The following is a 15,769-nucleotide window of genomic DNA, read 5'->3' as shown; positions in this document are numbered from 1 at the left end:
CCCTACCTTCCTACCAACATAAAACTATTGTGAAAAGGAGGCCCCTGCACTTGCAGTCGAGGGGAACCTGCAGTAAACTTCCCAGAAATGCCATAGTCTCACAACTCTGTAATGCAGCAGCCTGCTACCCTGGGCTGCCCTGAAGTGTCCGTGTGTCGAGGTCAGAGAGGACGGCCAATCAGGGAGGACAGCCAAACTCCGGCAGCAATTCCTGGGGGCGTCCAATTGAAATGAAAAACACATCCTGCTGCTGCTACAGCCTGCGCCGGGCCCAGACCTTGCAGCAGTCGAGTGAGACAGAGTCTGTCTACGTGCACCGACCTGAGAGGCGCCATCGATACCATCCTGGCATTACATCAGAGTCAGTGCCCATTGTGATCCTCTGCAAGTAATGCTGTGACTCTCCCTGCCCCCTGGGGAGAGCAATCTGCATCCCTGAATCCTATAAAAGTTCTTACTTTGAAGTCAGCCCAAAGTAAACAGTATGCCCCCTCGGAAGACAGCGCCTGACATGCGATCAGACATTGAATGCACAGCAAATATGACCAGCAAAAGAGATGTGACCAGATAACAAAATGTACAAGCCTGTTTATTACCAAAAAACGAGTTAGTGAAAGGATTCTGCAAACACAGCTTTAGCATGGGCAAGAACGAACTCGAGCTGCGGAGCCTAACACAAATAAAGCCAGCAAACTGGAAGACAGGAAACATGACTTACAACCCACAAAGCCAATGGCAAGCAACGGGCAGAATGCATCCCCCGACCAACATTCTGACTCTACACAAAATGTATTTTGCAAGGCAGACAGCTGCACTGTCTGACAGGCCGCAACCTGAAAACGGTACTGCCTGTGGGGACTGCTACTCACCATCGAGCTTCACAAAGGGAGGTAGCCAACCTACCCTGCAGTTGCCTGCCATTTTATTTGAGGGCCTCAAAACGAAAATAAGAAGCAAACTGTCCACCACTACAACCAACTATAAGAACCTCAAGCCCTAAAAGATTACAAAATGTTGATGCATTAACAAACCTCTAGTTACTAAGAAATTTAGGTTATTCAAGGTTGTGTCAATTCGCAAAGAAGCAACTGGCGCAGGGATATAACATCGAGTTGAGCTACTCCTCACGCGCTAGATGCTTGTGTGGTCATAAAAGTCAAATTTTTGAGTTATGAACGCAGTGAGCGCATGATCCACATACGTGTCAAAGACGCGGTTAATTAAAAAAAAATTATATACCATCATATCATTAAGCAATAATAACATTTGCCTTACAGTTTCATTCGTTTATATCCTGGTCAGGTACTGACCACTGGAAGCTGCATGGCTACTGTCCCTTGGTACTTCTTTTTCTGCATGTTTTATAGACGAATAAAATGTATTCACTGTATCGAATTACTGAATAGTGTATGTCAGCCTTGTTACTAATGTCTGTTGTTAGAGTTGACATTTTTTTAAAAAAGTCCAATGCTTTACATTTTGTCACTATTTCTCTTAGTTTGGAGATAAACGGAGGACCTCCTGCAGTTCCTGTAGTCAAGAAAGGTATTGTTTAATTATAATTTAATGTGTGCATAAACTATCATGTATTGTTATAAATACTGTAGATCAATGGTTCTCAACCTTTTGACTCCTGCGGACCCCCACTTAATCATTACTGGAACTCAAGGACCCCCAAAGAATCACTATTGGTATTCGGGGACCCCCACTGAGTTATTATTTGAAGCAGGAGACCCCAGCCTAAGCTGAACAACAAAACAATTGTAAGTCTGCACTAACATTTTCAAAAATATCTACCTAGCTCTTAAAATGTCAACATAAGTAGATGTGGAGCAGACAGATCAAATCCTAAAAATCCACTCCTTAGCCACACAGCAAGTGGCAAATTTCCACAGGATTCATCATTCTTCCCCACTCACATACCTAGAGCTCGACAGCAAGTCACTGCAAATAAACTGCCACTATCTCTAGATCTTCAGAATGAAAAAAACATTATGGGTGCTTCACTTGCCTGTGATGCCACAGTACCTGCCCTCTTCCTGACAGTCCTGTACGTCACATTCTCAAGAGCTGACAGCATTTGAAGTTTGTTATTTTGTGTGTTCTGTGAAAGTGTTGATCTACGGTGTTTCAGGTATAGCATTGTAGATATCTAGATTGTGGAGCGTGTTTTTCTTTTTCCTCATATCTCCAGATACTTTTCTCCACCAAACCCGTTTACAAGGCTAAAATAAAACATCAGCAAATAGTATTTTAGACTCTTATGGTCTACGAACAGCCAGGGTCATTAGAAATTTGATACTGAAGTACCTACATTGGCTGGGCATACAATAGGCAGGGATCTCCGATTTTGAAAGGATCAGCAAAAAACTTCCAACCAAAGAGCACAGAAGTCGTGAAACAAGATTCAAAGCTAATCTGTCCTTATTTACGGACAAATGACTGACATCATAATTTTCTCAATATTCTTTTCTTCATGGGAAATTAGCTAATTAAAGTACATGTTCTATGGGCCTCTGTAGGTCCTTTTAACATGCGCATTATCCTTCTTATGGCACTGGGTACATGTGGCATCCACAATCTTGTCTCCCCGATTTAGAATTAGCTCTGTATGCCAGTCCTCTTAATTATTCTAAAGCCATCATTTTATCTGATTGCATTTTTTCACCTGGTTCTGTAGAAAACAAGCATTTGCGAAGCCAATGGGTTTTGCCTTTATGACCTATTGGCTTTGCCAATGATTTTCAGAAACACTGCACAGTATCTATAATGCCATACAGCGTGGCTAAAATTAAGGAAAAACAAAGCCTTTGACAAGCCTGCCCTTGTCATTTGGTGTGTGCTCCCACGAAACCACACGGGTGCTTCAGTAACTAAGAAGAAGGAAAAGTGCAAAAGTGAGTTTCTTTTCTTTTTTTTAAGTGGGTAGGCCCAGGTGCGGAGCAACACGGAAGAGTGGGGCAAATGGTGAAGCAACATGGTGGAGATGGAACTTTCTAACACAAAGCAACAGAGGAGAGGGTGCAAAAGCAACAGGTGGAGAACTGGAGCAGATGTGAAAGCAACAGGGGGGAGGGCGGGAGCAAAAGCAAACCAGGCTTTTGGGGAAAGCAACACAGAGGGTGCAGATGGGGGTAATGGGCAGAAGCACATGGGCAAGAGAGAGGGGGTGGGGAGAAGCAGTTCGTCAACAGTGAGCAACACTGGAAGTCCAGGGGGAGGCACATAAGAGGGAGCGGCTCAAAAACACATGCCCTCTAATGGAGTGCTTCACACAAAAGAAAAAAATAGTGCACGAAAAGCAAGCAGTGGAAGCAGCAATGCCAGTCAATCAGACTGTAAAGAGGCAATCCTCCACAGGAGAGACAAACACAAACTTAACAAGCTGGGACACCAATAAGAAACAGGAAAATGAATGACAAGGAATGTCAACCTATGGTAAGCAATGTGCGGGCTCCAAGCCTCTTTATGTTCTTGGTAAGCCACAATATGCCTTGCAACATGCAGTGCATGCACTGTCCAGAAGGCTGACGTAACAAGGAAGCCTGAATCCACTGCACAACCAGTTGAAAGCAAAGGAATGGAAAAGTGCAACAAGTCTTAGCATGTGTGAAGCATGCAGGGTGACACCATTTGGCTATAGGCATAAGGCCAGAACCCCTTTTACCGTATCACATAAAGTGAGCACTGCAAGTGCTAGTTTAAGGCATGCACGTACCTGGTATAAGATCCTTGCCACAGTTTTGAGCTGACTGGTGTCTTAAATAGATTTAGAGCTGGAGCAGTGTTATTCTACCTCCTTTGACAGTAGTAAACCAACTGGCAAAGCCAATAGCTCTGCTTTTTATAGCTGAGAACTACTGCCTTTGCCAGTGGTTTTATTCACTTTGCTGAATGTAACTAATGAACTTCTTAGTAATTATCAACTTCACAGGGATTCCCTGAACTTTGCCCCTGCAGATTTCATAGATGCCATTTTCCTTTCCTGTGCCTTAAGACAGTGACAGGGTAAGTTGAACAGCATCTGCTTTCTCAGGTTCTCCTTATCCCGTGGGGTTCCAAAAGAAGCAAAAGTAGAAGTAGGTCTTAACATCCATATTTACTGTTATTTTAAGGGTTTTAGACATGTTTTGATTAAATTATTTACTGATTAAGCAATGCATAAGGCAACTATCCAGTACAAGCTGAATGTTGAACGGTAAGGTGCCAGACTGCAAATCCTTCAAACACACTGCATTTCAGCATAGGCATAAGTAATATTTTGTAACTCTAAAATAATTTTCTAAATCAAGACCATCTCCAACATCTACAGTTTTCATGAAACCAACGGTATATTAGCAGTCAACGAGAAACAATAGAATGAATCAACAGAAATATGCCTAATGCAACAGAGTGAACGCATTTGATTTATTTCCACAAGTGAAAGCTTAGGAAACTTTAAACTTCAGAATATCACAGGAATATAAACGAGGGAGGGGAGCAATGATGAGCAGCAGAAAGACACAAACAATGTAAAAAAAGTACCAATGGCGAAAGCCCTTTTATTCATTGGTGCATAAAAAGCACAGGTTCAACAAAACGAGGGAGGATTGGGTGATAGGCTAGAGAATATAGCAGTAGAAACGAAATGTTAAATGGATAAAAATAAAGTAACCTTGCCTCCTACAAAATAACCATCACCAAAAAGAATTATGTAAAAATGAGTTATAGATTTAATTGCTTGTTTTTTCTTTTGATATTCTCGTGTAAATCAGAGATAAACTATGCAAAAGTCAGGTGAGTCATTAAACATGCAGAAAAATAATTTGCTTATAGAAGATATCATGATGTAAAAGTAAAATACGCTCCAGGGTGGTTTTATTTAACAATTTGGCGTCAGCAAACATAACGGAATTCTTTCTAGTAGGCATAGTTGAGACTCCATGTTAGTCCAATTCAATAGATATGATGGCTCTGGATATTTTCACAGTACAAGAAAAGGTTTTCTCAGAGCAAATACAATTAGACCTTCTCAGTGCAGTAAGAGACATTAACCAGTGATGATGTACAGCACCAAATTGTTATAGTGGTGGTAAACTCTAACAAGGAAAAGTACACTTCCCTACTCTAAATTGTTTTCCTCTTCCAAGGGCCTAAAGATTTGCTCGATATTGCAATACTGGAATATGTCTCAAGGAGTTTTCAAATGGCCAAAACCACCACAATAGGGTGGTAAGGCCAATTCTGGCTAGTTCTGAGTTAATATTTGATAAAGGGGTGAGGAACTGATGTACCAAAGTGGCACCTAATCACCGTTACCTAACTTTACTACAGTAGCTAATGAAGCTAGATATGCTTGAGTGGGAGTCAAGAAACAAGTAAGACTATTTGACGTTAAAAAAAATCATGCATTATCTGGTTCGAATTGAGATTGTGTATAATGAAAAAAAGCTTATATGTTAACATCTAAAGCTAGGCCAAGTTAATAAATCTCACATCAACAAAGAGAAGAAGAATAGAACACCACAGTAGTCAGGTTGTGACTCTGGTGTCCCTGCGGGCAAAAAGACAGGAGCAACATTGACTGACTCATGCATTGTGTTCCAGCATTGTTACTCCTAGCAAGTAAGTAATATGCTTATAATGCGCGTGAATGCCTGAGGGCGTCTTGGCGCTGGTATTCCCTAACAGAGCAGTGACTGAAGATTTTTAATTAGGAGCCTGAGAAAAAAAGAAACGTTTTTAGCCCCCTCCTTGAAGGAAGCAGCTTGGATTGGGATCCTAACATCCAAGGCATAGAGTTCCACAGTCAAGAGGCGCAGAAGGAAAAGCCCTACCCCACCATCTATCTTTTTATTCTGGGAACAGCAAATCATTTAGCTGAACCGGATATGAGTATACGTCTAGGTAGATGCCACTTGAACATCTTTTGAAAATAATCCGGGCTCGTCTGATGGAGGGCTTTGTGGACCACATAAAGGGCCTTGAACTTTATCCTATCCTGAACCGGGAGCTAATGTAGGCTCTGAATTGACTGTGAGACTGATGCAAATTTTGAAAGTTTCAAACGCAGTCTAGGGGCTGCGTTTTGATGAGACTGCAATTTGAGTAATAGCCAATGTCGAGTAAAGCTTTGCAGTAATTGATTTTTGAAGTAATTAATGCCACAATCACGTTCTTTTGAAGGGCTAAGGGGATGAATGGGAAAATCTATTTAAAGATATGGAGTAGATAAAACAGGCTGAAGTGATTTGACTGACTTGTTCCGACAAACAGAAGTTCCTATCAAAAATAACTCCCAGATTTTTTGCCTTATTCACTGGAATATGGAGTGAATAAGTTCGATGGCCACCATCCAGAATCCCAGAAGGAGATTTCATTCCCAAAGAGTAATATCTCAGTTTTATCTGAGTCAGTTTTTCTCCATCTAGCTCACGACCAGTGCCATACAATTCCTAAACTTTTTTTCCTTTTCATTAGAAGATATTGGCCCTCATTACAACCCTGGCGGACGGGGGAGGAGTGGCGGTAATACTGCCAACAGGCCGGCGGAAAAAAAAATTGAATTATGACCATGGCGGTTACCGCCATGGTCATCCACCACTTCTCCACTCCGACCAATGGGCTGGAGACTTCAGTCTCCAGCCCAGCTGCCGTCACCAGACCGCAGGCGGTATCACGACCCTGCATACCGCCATGGATTTCGGGTGGTTTGCAACTGCCATGAAATCCATGGTGGTAGGCACTATCAGTGCCAGGGAATTCTTTCCCTGGCACTGATAGGGGTCTCCCCCCCCACCCAGAGTCCTCCCCCCACACTCCCCACCCCCCTGCCACCCCCAAAGGTGGCAGGACCTCCCGCCCCACCCCTCCCCCCAACATTGAAACACACCCCCACCCGACACTCATACAGACACCACCATTACACATACCCGCACACATACCAACAAACATACCAACAGACACACACACAGTCATCCATGGGGGCTGCTCCACCTCCACCTCCCCGTCACCAGAACACCGCCACACCGAATCATGGGACGTGATTCGATGGGCGGTGTTCTGATGATGGGGCGGTGGAGGTGGAGCAACCTCCACTTCACCTGCCGACCGCCAGTATGGCTACTGGCGGCTCTCCGTCCGAAAAAGGACAGAGGGCTGCCAGCAGTCATAATACGCCACGCGGAAAACCACCTGCACTGGCGGTCTTCAGCTCGGCGGTCTTCGAAAAAGACCGCCGAGGTCGTAATGAGGGCCATTGACACCACTATTTGTTTGTCATCCGCATAGGAAATAACTGCAAAGCCGTAGCTTCGGATGAGATTAGCTAATGGGGAGACATAGGTATTAAACAGTCGGGCTGAGTGAGGAGCCCTGTGGCACCCCACAGGGGAGGGCGAAGGGAACAGAGATAAAATCCCCAAGAGCAACCACTAGCTCCCTGTCTTGCAGAAATGAGCTGAGAAGAGAAAGTGCAGAATTTCTGAAACCAATGGTCTCCAGTCGACTGATGAGGTGTGAATAATTTACCGTATGTCCCTAATCTACAGATGGGGAGCCTGTGGTACTTAGTATACACAGAGTGACTTTTTTCATAGTCATTTATAATTCTGTATTGACTTTGCTGATTGTATTAATGGCTTCTCTTATAACACAGGGGCTTACTTTTGCACTGATTAAGCTTTACTTACTCCTAGTTGTGGTTGGTTGACATTGTATCACGCCCTTATGTATGGTGTGTATCACAAAGTTTACTAATTGCTAGTTGTATGGTTATATTGGGTCAGTGTGATCCATTGATTATTATGGGTATCAGTGTGCATGGGCGGAGGATGTCTATGTAGTATCACATACTGGAAATCTTAGCATTCAACTAATATGTATGGGACGTAGTTGAGTTGACAACCAGAGTCACCACCTGAATGCTGTGCTTTGTGCCTGCAGCCTTAAATCTGCCTTTCCTTTCTTGTTTACCGAGTACTTCTGGAGCTGTGGTAAGTCATTAAGGCTTGTTCAGTCCCTGGGGCCACAGCAGACTTGCCCTGTTGCTCCTGCTGTCACCAGAACGCTCTCTTTTAGGGTGCTGGTCTTGTGGCCTGCGGAGGTGTGCAACCTCAGATGCCCATCAGGGACAGGTTCTGATGTTAAGCGTGAAGCAGTTTCCTTTGCTCGAGCTGCTGTCTCAGCCAGGTTTGTTGACCATGGGCTGCTGTGCTGGACAAACTCGCTGAGGAGAGACTGCAGGAGTGGACAGTGATGGCAGAGTGGACCCAGCAGACATTTTGAAGAGACCTAAATGCCCCTCTGCAGACCTAGATAGACGGGCGCTGCAGCAGTGTGGTGTTCCTGGGTCCTAGCTGGTGCATCCTGCCTCGGTGATGAGTGCTGTGCTGCCCTAGCTCTTTGCTGGGTGTCACTGAGCTCTCCCCCTCATATGAGGTCTGCTGAACAAACAGCAAACCCTGAGTAAAGGTAAATATCTGTACTAGGCATCGTGTAACAACTTTGGCTGCTGAATAGTCTCTACCTGCAGGAAACAGAACTTCTGTAGTGTTGTGGATTTTAATTCCGATAGTGAGAATTATACAGAAAATGTAACTACTTTTTGGCAGTTAGTAGAACTGACTTTGACTGAGTGATGGAGGATTAGCCCATATGAGCCCCTTTTCCCAGGGATCAAGTAAGTGACTTGACTTAGTATCATCAACCTTCATCCCACACAGTTAGACTTCTGGTAATGGATGACACCTCATCCCAGTGCACCATCGGAAAGTTCAACCAGAGATACAGTAAGATCTAGTTTGATTCCAAGAGACCATTAAGAGTGAATGCCCAACTTCTAACTTTTACTGCTGAAGGCACAGTCAGTTATGGCCCCTTTCATGGTGATAATTATATGAAGTCCATGCTCTTAGACATTAAGGAGAGTCTTAAAACCACTGACAATCTTACTCTCTTACATGATCACATGAAAGAGCAGCTAGGTAAGAACAGCCCCAGAACTGACATGGCAGAGTGCTGAATCTCTGTAATGGAAGATATTGCCAGTAGTAGCAACAACAAGCAACTGTACTTGGAGAATGTCCTTGCTAAAATAATGTGCAAAAATGTAGATCTTGAGGTAGACACACTTTGCAACTATATCACAATTATTGGCCTACCTAACTCTACTGCAATAGGGAAGAAACGTTTCTTGGAAACCTTGCTTGCTGACCCCTTCAGGTGCTCATACCATTCATGTATGCTGTTAAGAGGGCCCATCAAGCATTGGTTCTTTAGTTGCCTCTAGGAGTACCACCTAGACCTATCATCACAACATTTTTAAACTACCATGACCACAAAACAGCTCCTATGTTGACTACGGAAGCCAGGAAACTGATATTCCAAGGTGCTGCTATATCACTATTTTCAAACCTTGCAACTGGAGTAAAAGAAGCAAGACTTGCTCAAGTGAAAGTTCGGAAACAACTGACTGCTTCATGTCAAATACACCATGCTTTATCAGTACCACATAGATTCTCTATAGTGAAAAGGAGTCTGTGTTCACATCTCCAAATGAGGCCACCAAGTTCATTTAATCTCACATTTGGTTGAGGGAAGTGGGATGCCACAGCACTTAGGGCCATATTTATACTTTTTGACGCAAAACTGCGCTAACGCAGTTTTGCGCCAAAAAAATTAGCGCCGGCTAACGCCATCCTGAAGCGCCATGTGGGCGCCGTATTTATTGAATGGCGTTAGCCGGCGTTAGCCGACCGGCGCTGCCAGGTGTGCGTGAAAAAAAATGACGTACACCAGGCAGCGCCGGCGTAGGGAAAAATGGCGTTTGTGCGTCCCAAAATGGGGCAAGTCAGGCTGAGGCAAAAAAATCGTCTTAACCCGATTTGCGCCATTTTTTTGGGCGCCCAGACGCCATCAACATGACTCCTGTCTTAGCAAAGACAGGAGTCATGCCCCCTTGCCCAATGGCCATGCCCAGGTGACTTATGTCCCCTGGGCATGGTCATTGGGCATAGTGGCATGTAGGGGGGCACAAATCAGGCCCCCCTATGCCACAAAAAAAATAAAAAAAAATACTTACCACAACTTACCTTTTCTTCCCTGGGATGGGTCCCTCCATCCTTGGGTGTCCTCCTGGGGTGGGCTAGGGTGGCAGGGGGTGTCCCTGGGGGCAGGGGAGGGCACCTCTGGGCTCATTCTGAGCCCACAGGTCCCTTAACGCCTGCCCTGACCCAGGCGTTAAAAAGAGGCGCAAATGCGGGCTTTTTTGCCCCGCCCACTCCCGGGCGTAATTTTTGCCCGGGAGTATAAATACCACGCACATGCCTGGGAGTAATTTTTTAAGACGGGAACGCCTACCTTGCATCTCATTAACGCAAGGAAGGTGTTCACGCCAAAAAATGACGCTAACTCCATGAACTTTGGCGCTAGACGCGTCTAACGCCAAAGTATAAATATGGAGTTAGTTTTGCGTCGAATTTGCGTCGAAAAAAACGACGCAAATTCGGCGCAAACGGAGTATAAATATGCCCCTTAGAGTGTGATTCAGGTGCCTCTGAGGGGCAGGAGGATACTAGTGATACTGACTGATTAATGCACTGTGTTTCAGTATCCACCCTCCAGGTATGTTCCCTAGTTTACAGATGCGGAGGCCCTGGGACTCCGTATACTAGGAGCGACACTTTTCATACCTATTCATATTCATATGTAGACTTTGTTTATTGTATATGTGGTTTCTCTTATACATTGCGATATGAAAGGTTTACTTTTTGACCAAGTTTGTGTCTCTTTGCCTCTGGCTGCGGGTGGTAGGCATCACATCCCTAAGTGAGTATCATCTAGTTAGCTAATTGCTAGTTGGCTGGCTGTATTAGGTCGAGGTTCTTCGCTGATGGTTGTGGGGATCAGTGTGATTCAGGGGAGGAGGATATATTGTGTTTTTGGTTCTTGTTGTAGTCAGGATTCTGTTTTTAGGTGTTGTCTTACACTGGTAAAACATACACTTATACCCCTTTTATGAATACACTTGTATATTATCATCAAATTGTAGCACAATGTCAACCACATTTAAGTGCTATGTGGAGGCCCTACATATATTTTGCCACTTGCAGTCTGTATTCCAGGGACTGGCTATCCTTGTATTTAAGTCAATTAATTTTATATCTGTTGCCAAGTCTGCAGAACCTAAGGGTATACTTTTGCTAATGCAGGGTTCAATTTACGATACCAGTTTTACACTCATTAACATCTATCATCATAATATTGACTCTGACCTTATTTGATGAAGTTTGGAGCCTGTCCAAGAAATTTAGGGGGTCATTACAACCCTGGCAGTCCAAGACCGCCAGGGCTGTTCCGGAGGAAGCACCGCCGGGGCCAGCGGTTTCCTGCCACAATGGCCCGGCGGTTGTATTCTGGAGAAAGTCAGGAGAACACTGGTCTTGCTCGTCAGGCGACACAAGTATCTTAAACTCCGTTGTAATGATCAGAGAGTCTGAGGGCCAGATGTGAAAGATCCTGGATGCTTGACTGCTAGAAAAAATTGTAGCATACTATTGGAAATCTCTCGAATCGAGCAATGCTTGGAAGGCAATGCACTAGCCTGGATAGATGACATCTATGGGCAGCCAACCTCATAACCATTATCTTTTGCCGTCTCAGAGCAAAACATCAGAGTTGCTGTAAATAGCGTTGTCACTATTGAATTCTACAAGGAATCTGTACACCTTGTGACCCCACATGTTAGTAGTTTACTCTGAGGCTTGGAAGTTGGTGAGCTCGCTCCCAGTGCAAGAGATGAGGTTATTACTAGGTTACTGATATCTAAAAAAAAGCAGTCATTCGTACTGTCCTGTCTATCTAAATTGTAATCTGTGCTATTACCAACAGACTTACTCTGTTGATGGATAAGTTGATTCCCACAGACCAACGTGGATTTATAGGAAGGACAAAGCTGCACACTTTATGTATTTTGTTGCCTTAATACATTATCTTAAAGCAGAGATGGGGGTTGCGTTGGGTTTTTACAATGCAAAGAAGGCCTTTGACCCACTTGAGTGGCCCTCCCTTTCAATTGTAAAACTAATGGTATTGAGTAATTACCCAATGGCCCTTGTTAGAAATGGGGTCTCTAGTTGGCAGTCAGTTTACACCCTGTCCGAATAGGGACTCTCACTTTAGTCAGGGTTAGGGAGTCATACATCTAAGATAACCCCTTCCTCCACACCAGTTTAGAAAGAAATAGCCAATATTTATCTGAGTAAAACAAGACCAAAATGACAAAAATCTGACATACACAAGAAAAGATATAATCAATGTTTAAAGTTAAGAGGCTTAATCCATAGGAATCAATGGATGCGTTGTTTTAGCACAAAGTACCTGGTATACGTCAAAACTAAAGCAGCAGGAGAGGTTATGCATCAGAAAAGCAAGCAATGCGCTGATTCCTTACTTGCAAGTGAGGCTGTGTGTCGATTCTTTCCCTGTCAGGTAGGCGATGTGTAGATTCTTTTCCCCGCAGGTCAATGATGCAGCGATTTCCGGCCACGCAGCCTTGGTTCCTTGCGCTGATATTGAAGATTTGACGCCCAGAGGCAATGCATGGAAAACCCAGTCGCACAGCAACAATGGATTTGCACTGAAGCAGGCAATGTGTCAATTTCGGCGGTGCTGCGTTGAATTTTCAGCCACTGTGCAGGTGCTGCGTTGATTTTTCAGCCGCAATGGCCGCGGTGTGTGGATTTTTCTTTAGGTTACCATCTTCCACTTCCAAGGGCCCAAGGACTAGATTTTGCACCACTTGGCAAGTCAGGACTCTCAGCAGAAGAGTTCAGGCCCCAGCAGATGAAGTCTTTGTTGTCCCTAAGACTTCTTAACAAGAGGGAAGCTCAGTTCAAACCCTTGGAGAACCGTGGAAAGCAGCATATAGAAAGCAAATTCCAGTCCTTTCATTCCCAAGGCAGAAGTATCAGCAGCAGGACAGCACAGCAAATCCACAGGCAGAGTGGCAGGTCCTCCCCAAGCATCCAGCTCCTCTACCTGGCAGAATGTTCTCAGTACAGAAGTGTTCTGAAGTTGTGGGGTCAGCAGTTCAATACTTCTACTCATTTCTGCCTTTGAAGTAGGCAAACTTCAAAGGAAAGTCTTTGTAGTGCACAAGACCCCACCTCTCCCTGTCGAGGCCCCAGACACACTACGGGGGGGTGGAGACTGCTTTGTGTAAGGACAGGCACAGCCCTATTCTGGTACAAGTGTCAGCTCCTCCCTCCACTCTAGCCCAGGAAGACCCATCAGGATATGCAGGACATACCTCAGCTCCCTTTATGTGACTGTCTAGAGTGAATTCTCAAATAGCCCAACTGTCAGTCTAACCCAGACGTGTATTGAGCAATCAGGCAGAGGCACAGAATGGTTAAGCAAGAAAATGCCTACTTTCTAAGTGGCATTTTCAAACTTATAATCTAAAAGCCAACTTTACCAAAATATGTATTTTTAAATTGTGAGTTCAGAGACCCCAAACTCCAATGGGACATTACCTTTAAAAGATATGTCAAGGCAATCCCCATGTTACCCTATGGGAGAGACAGGCCTTGCAATAGTGAAAACCAAATTTAGCAGTATTTCACTATCAGGACATGTAAAGCACACCATGTCCTACCTTTTAAATACACTGCACTCTGCCCATGGCGCTGCCTTGGGCCTACCTTAGTGGTGACTTACATGTAGTAAGAGGTAAGGTTTGGTCCTGGCAAGAGGCTGCTCTTGCCAGGTTGAACTGGCAGTTTAAAACTGCACACACAGACACTGCAGTGGCAGGTCTGAGACATGTTTACAGGGCTACTCATGTGGTTGGCACAATCAGTGCTGCAGGCCCACTAGTAATGTTTGATTTACAGGCCCTGGGCACCTCTGATGCACTTTACTAGGGACTTACTAGTAAATCAAATATGCCGATCATAGAGCAAACCAATCACAAACCCAATTTAGACAGAGAGCACTTGCCCTTTAGCACTGGTCAGCAGTGGTAAAGTGCCCAGAGTCCTAAAGCCAGCAACATTCAGCACAGGATCAAAAACAGGAGGTCAGAAGCAAAACATACAGGGGAAATCATGCCAAGAGCTGACAGTTCTAACAGCCCTGATAAAGTTCCTGGACACTAGCTAATAAACCAGGATCAATATTAGTTGCGTATGCAAGTCAGTCCGAGTATGCAGAAGTGATAGACAGGTTATCCTTCACCCCATTACTCTTGATTAATCACTACAAAGGAGCTGCTTGTATGCAGGCTAAGAGAATACCATGCATAGAAAGGCTTCCGCCACCAGGAGATTTCTGGGCTTGCTATATGTTGAGTACATTCTCTCATTTATTAAGCTTCCTGAGAGCAATTTTTGGTGCCAGTCATTAGGGAAGTTATTCTGCTCACTGGGGCACTGCTTGCTGTCTAGTGTCCACTGTATGTGCTCTAACCCCTTATAACATGTAGAATTTGGCTATTCTCTGATTAGCTTATTTAACTAAAAGAGCCGTAGAATATTGTGTAGAACTATGGCAATGTCACGAAAAGTTGAACATCACCTGTGGACTGCAGCACTTATTATGCCATCCACTAATGTGACAAGGAAATACATGGTGTCAGGCCTACTACTGTATCCTGACTACTGCAGTGTAAACCTGCAGTCTGACCTGTCAAAATAACCCTTTTTTGACAGGGAAAAAACCTCCCTTTTAAATATTAAGTCACCCCAGGTAGCCCAAAAGGCAGGGTTCGTGATATTTAAAAGTGAGACATGTAGAAATCTAATGTTACAATGTCACTACAGTGGCAAGGCCACAACCCCTATTTTCACTGTGGAAGACTCTGGCTGCTCTATAAGGAAAAGTAGAGTAAAGATTAAAAATAAATTTTGCTATCTCACGTTTGCGATCAGCTAGAAATATAGTTCAACTATTGTTTTTAATATTTAGTAAAAGCTCAACGCAGTGGTGAAGTTCAACATTTATTAAATATTTAGGAAAAGTAGCTTTTTCCTGTCTGAATCTCCTGGGGGGCTAATTTGAATGAGCTCTCCAGCAGATGCCTATTCAGTGCTTGGCTTTAATAAGGTGTGAAAACTGCTCCCAGGGCAGAAACAATGGCCTGGTATGGACAGTTATTTTTCTTCTTCTTGCCGGAAGACCAGTTAGAGTGGACCAGGGAAATTCATAAACTTGTAAAGGGCCCTGCCTTTTCACAAGCACACGTAACGTGCATCCCGGAGAAGACAACCCTTTGTTCCATCAGCTAGATTGGCACCATACCCAGTAGGAGGGAAGCTACCCTCAGAAACTGTTTTGAGTGATACAGAGAAGGGAACAGCTCACAGGCTGTGTACAAAGGAGGAGGGGTTTCCCCCATTTCATATTATGGGGAGTAAGATAGAATGTGGGATAGTTTACAGTAGGAGAAACAACAACTGCTGCCAAAGTGGGTAGGGTTGCACCTGGGAATGATTACTCCATTGGTTAGCACAGAACCAATAGTCATTTCTACCCTCTAGCTAGTACCAACCATAAATGTGGCTCTAGAAGTCACCCTCCTTAGGACACAATCTCTGGACCTTTGGAAGAACTGAGGAAGGATTGCACCTGCGGTCTGAGACCTATGGGGAGACCTGAAGTGCTGCCCTGCTCCCACTTGCACCCAGGACAAATAATTGGACTTCCAGGGTCAGCAGGTTGACCTTTTGTGTGGCTAAAGGAACACAACAAGCAACAATGACCTTTTCACTGCTCTGCCCAGCAGTGCATT

At 44.3% G+C, this 15,769-nt stretch overlaps 1 protein-coding gene across 1 annotated transcript in view; it reads left to right on the top strand.

The window, feature by feature from the left end:
• The window catches only part of ANKAR (ankyrin and armadillo repeat containing), a 723,226-nt gene that overhangs the window by 660,850 nt on the left and 46,607 nt on the right, over window positions 1–15,769 (top strand). Inside the window, exon 25 of the mRNA XM_069225913.1 lies at window positions 1,499–1,545. Within this exon, the coding sequence (XP_069082014.1) occupies window positions 1,499–1,545 (47 nt within the window). The remainder of the gene's footprint in view (window positions 1–1,498; window positions 1,546–15,769) is intronic.

This window comes from Pleurodeles waltl, chromosome 3_1 (assembly GCF_031143425.1).
Source record: "Pleurodeles waltl isolate 20211129_DDA chromosome 3_1, aPleWal1.hap1.20221129, whole genome shotgun sequence".
NCBI classification, from domain to species: domain Eukaryota; kingdom Metazoa; phylum Chordata; class Amphibia; order Caudata; family Salamandridae; genus Pleurodeles; species Pleurodeles waltl.
This window is presented reverse-complemented; position numbering and strand designations above follow the sequence as displayed.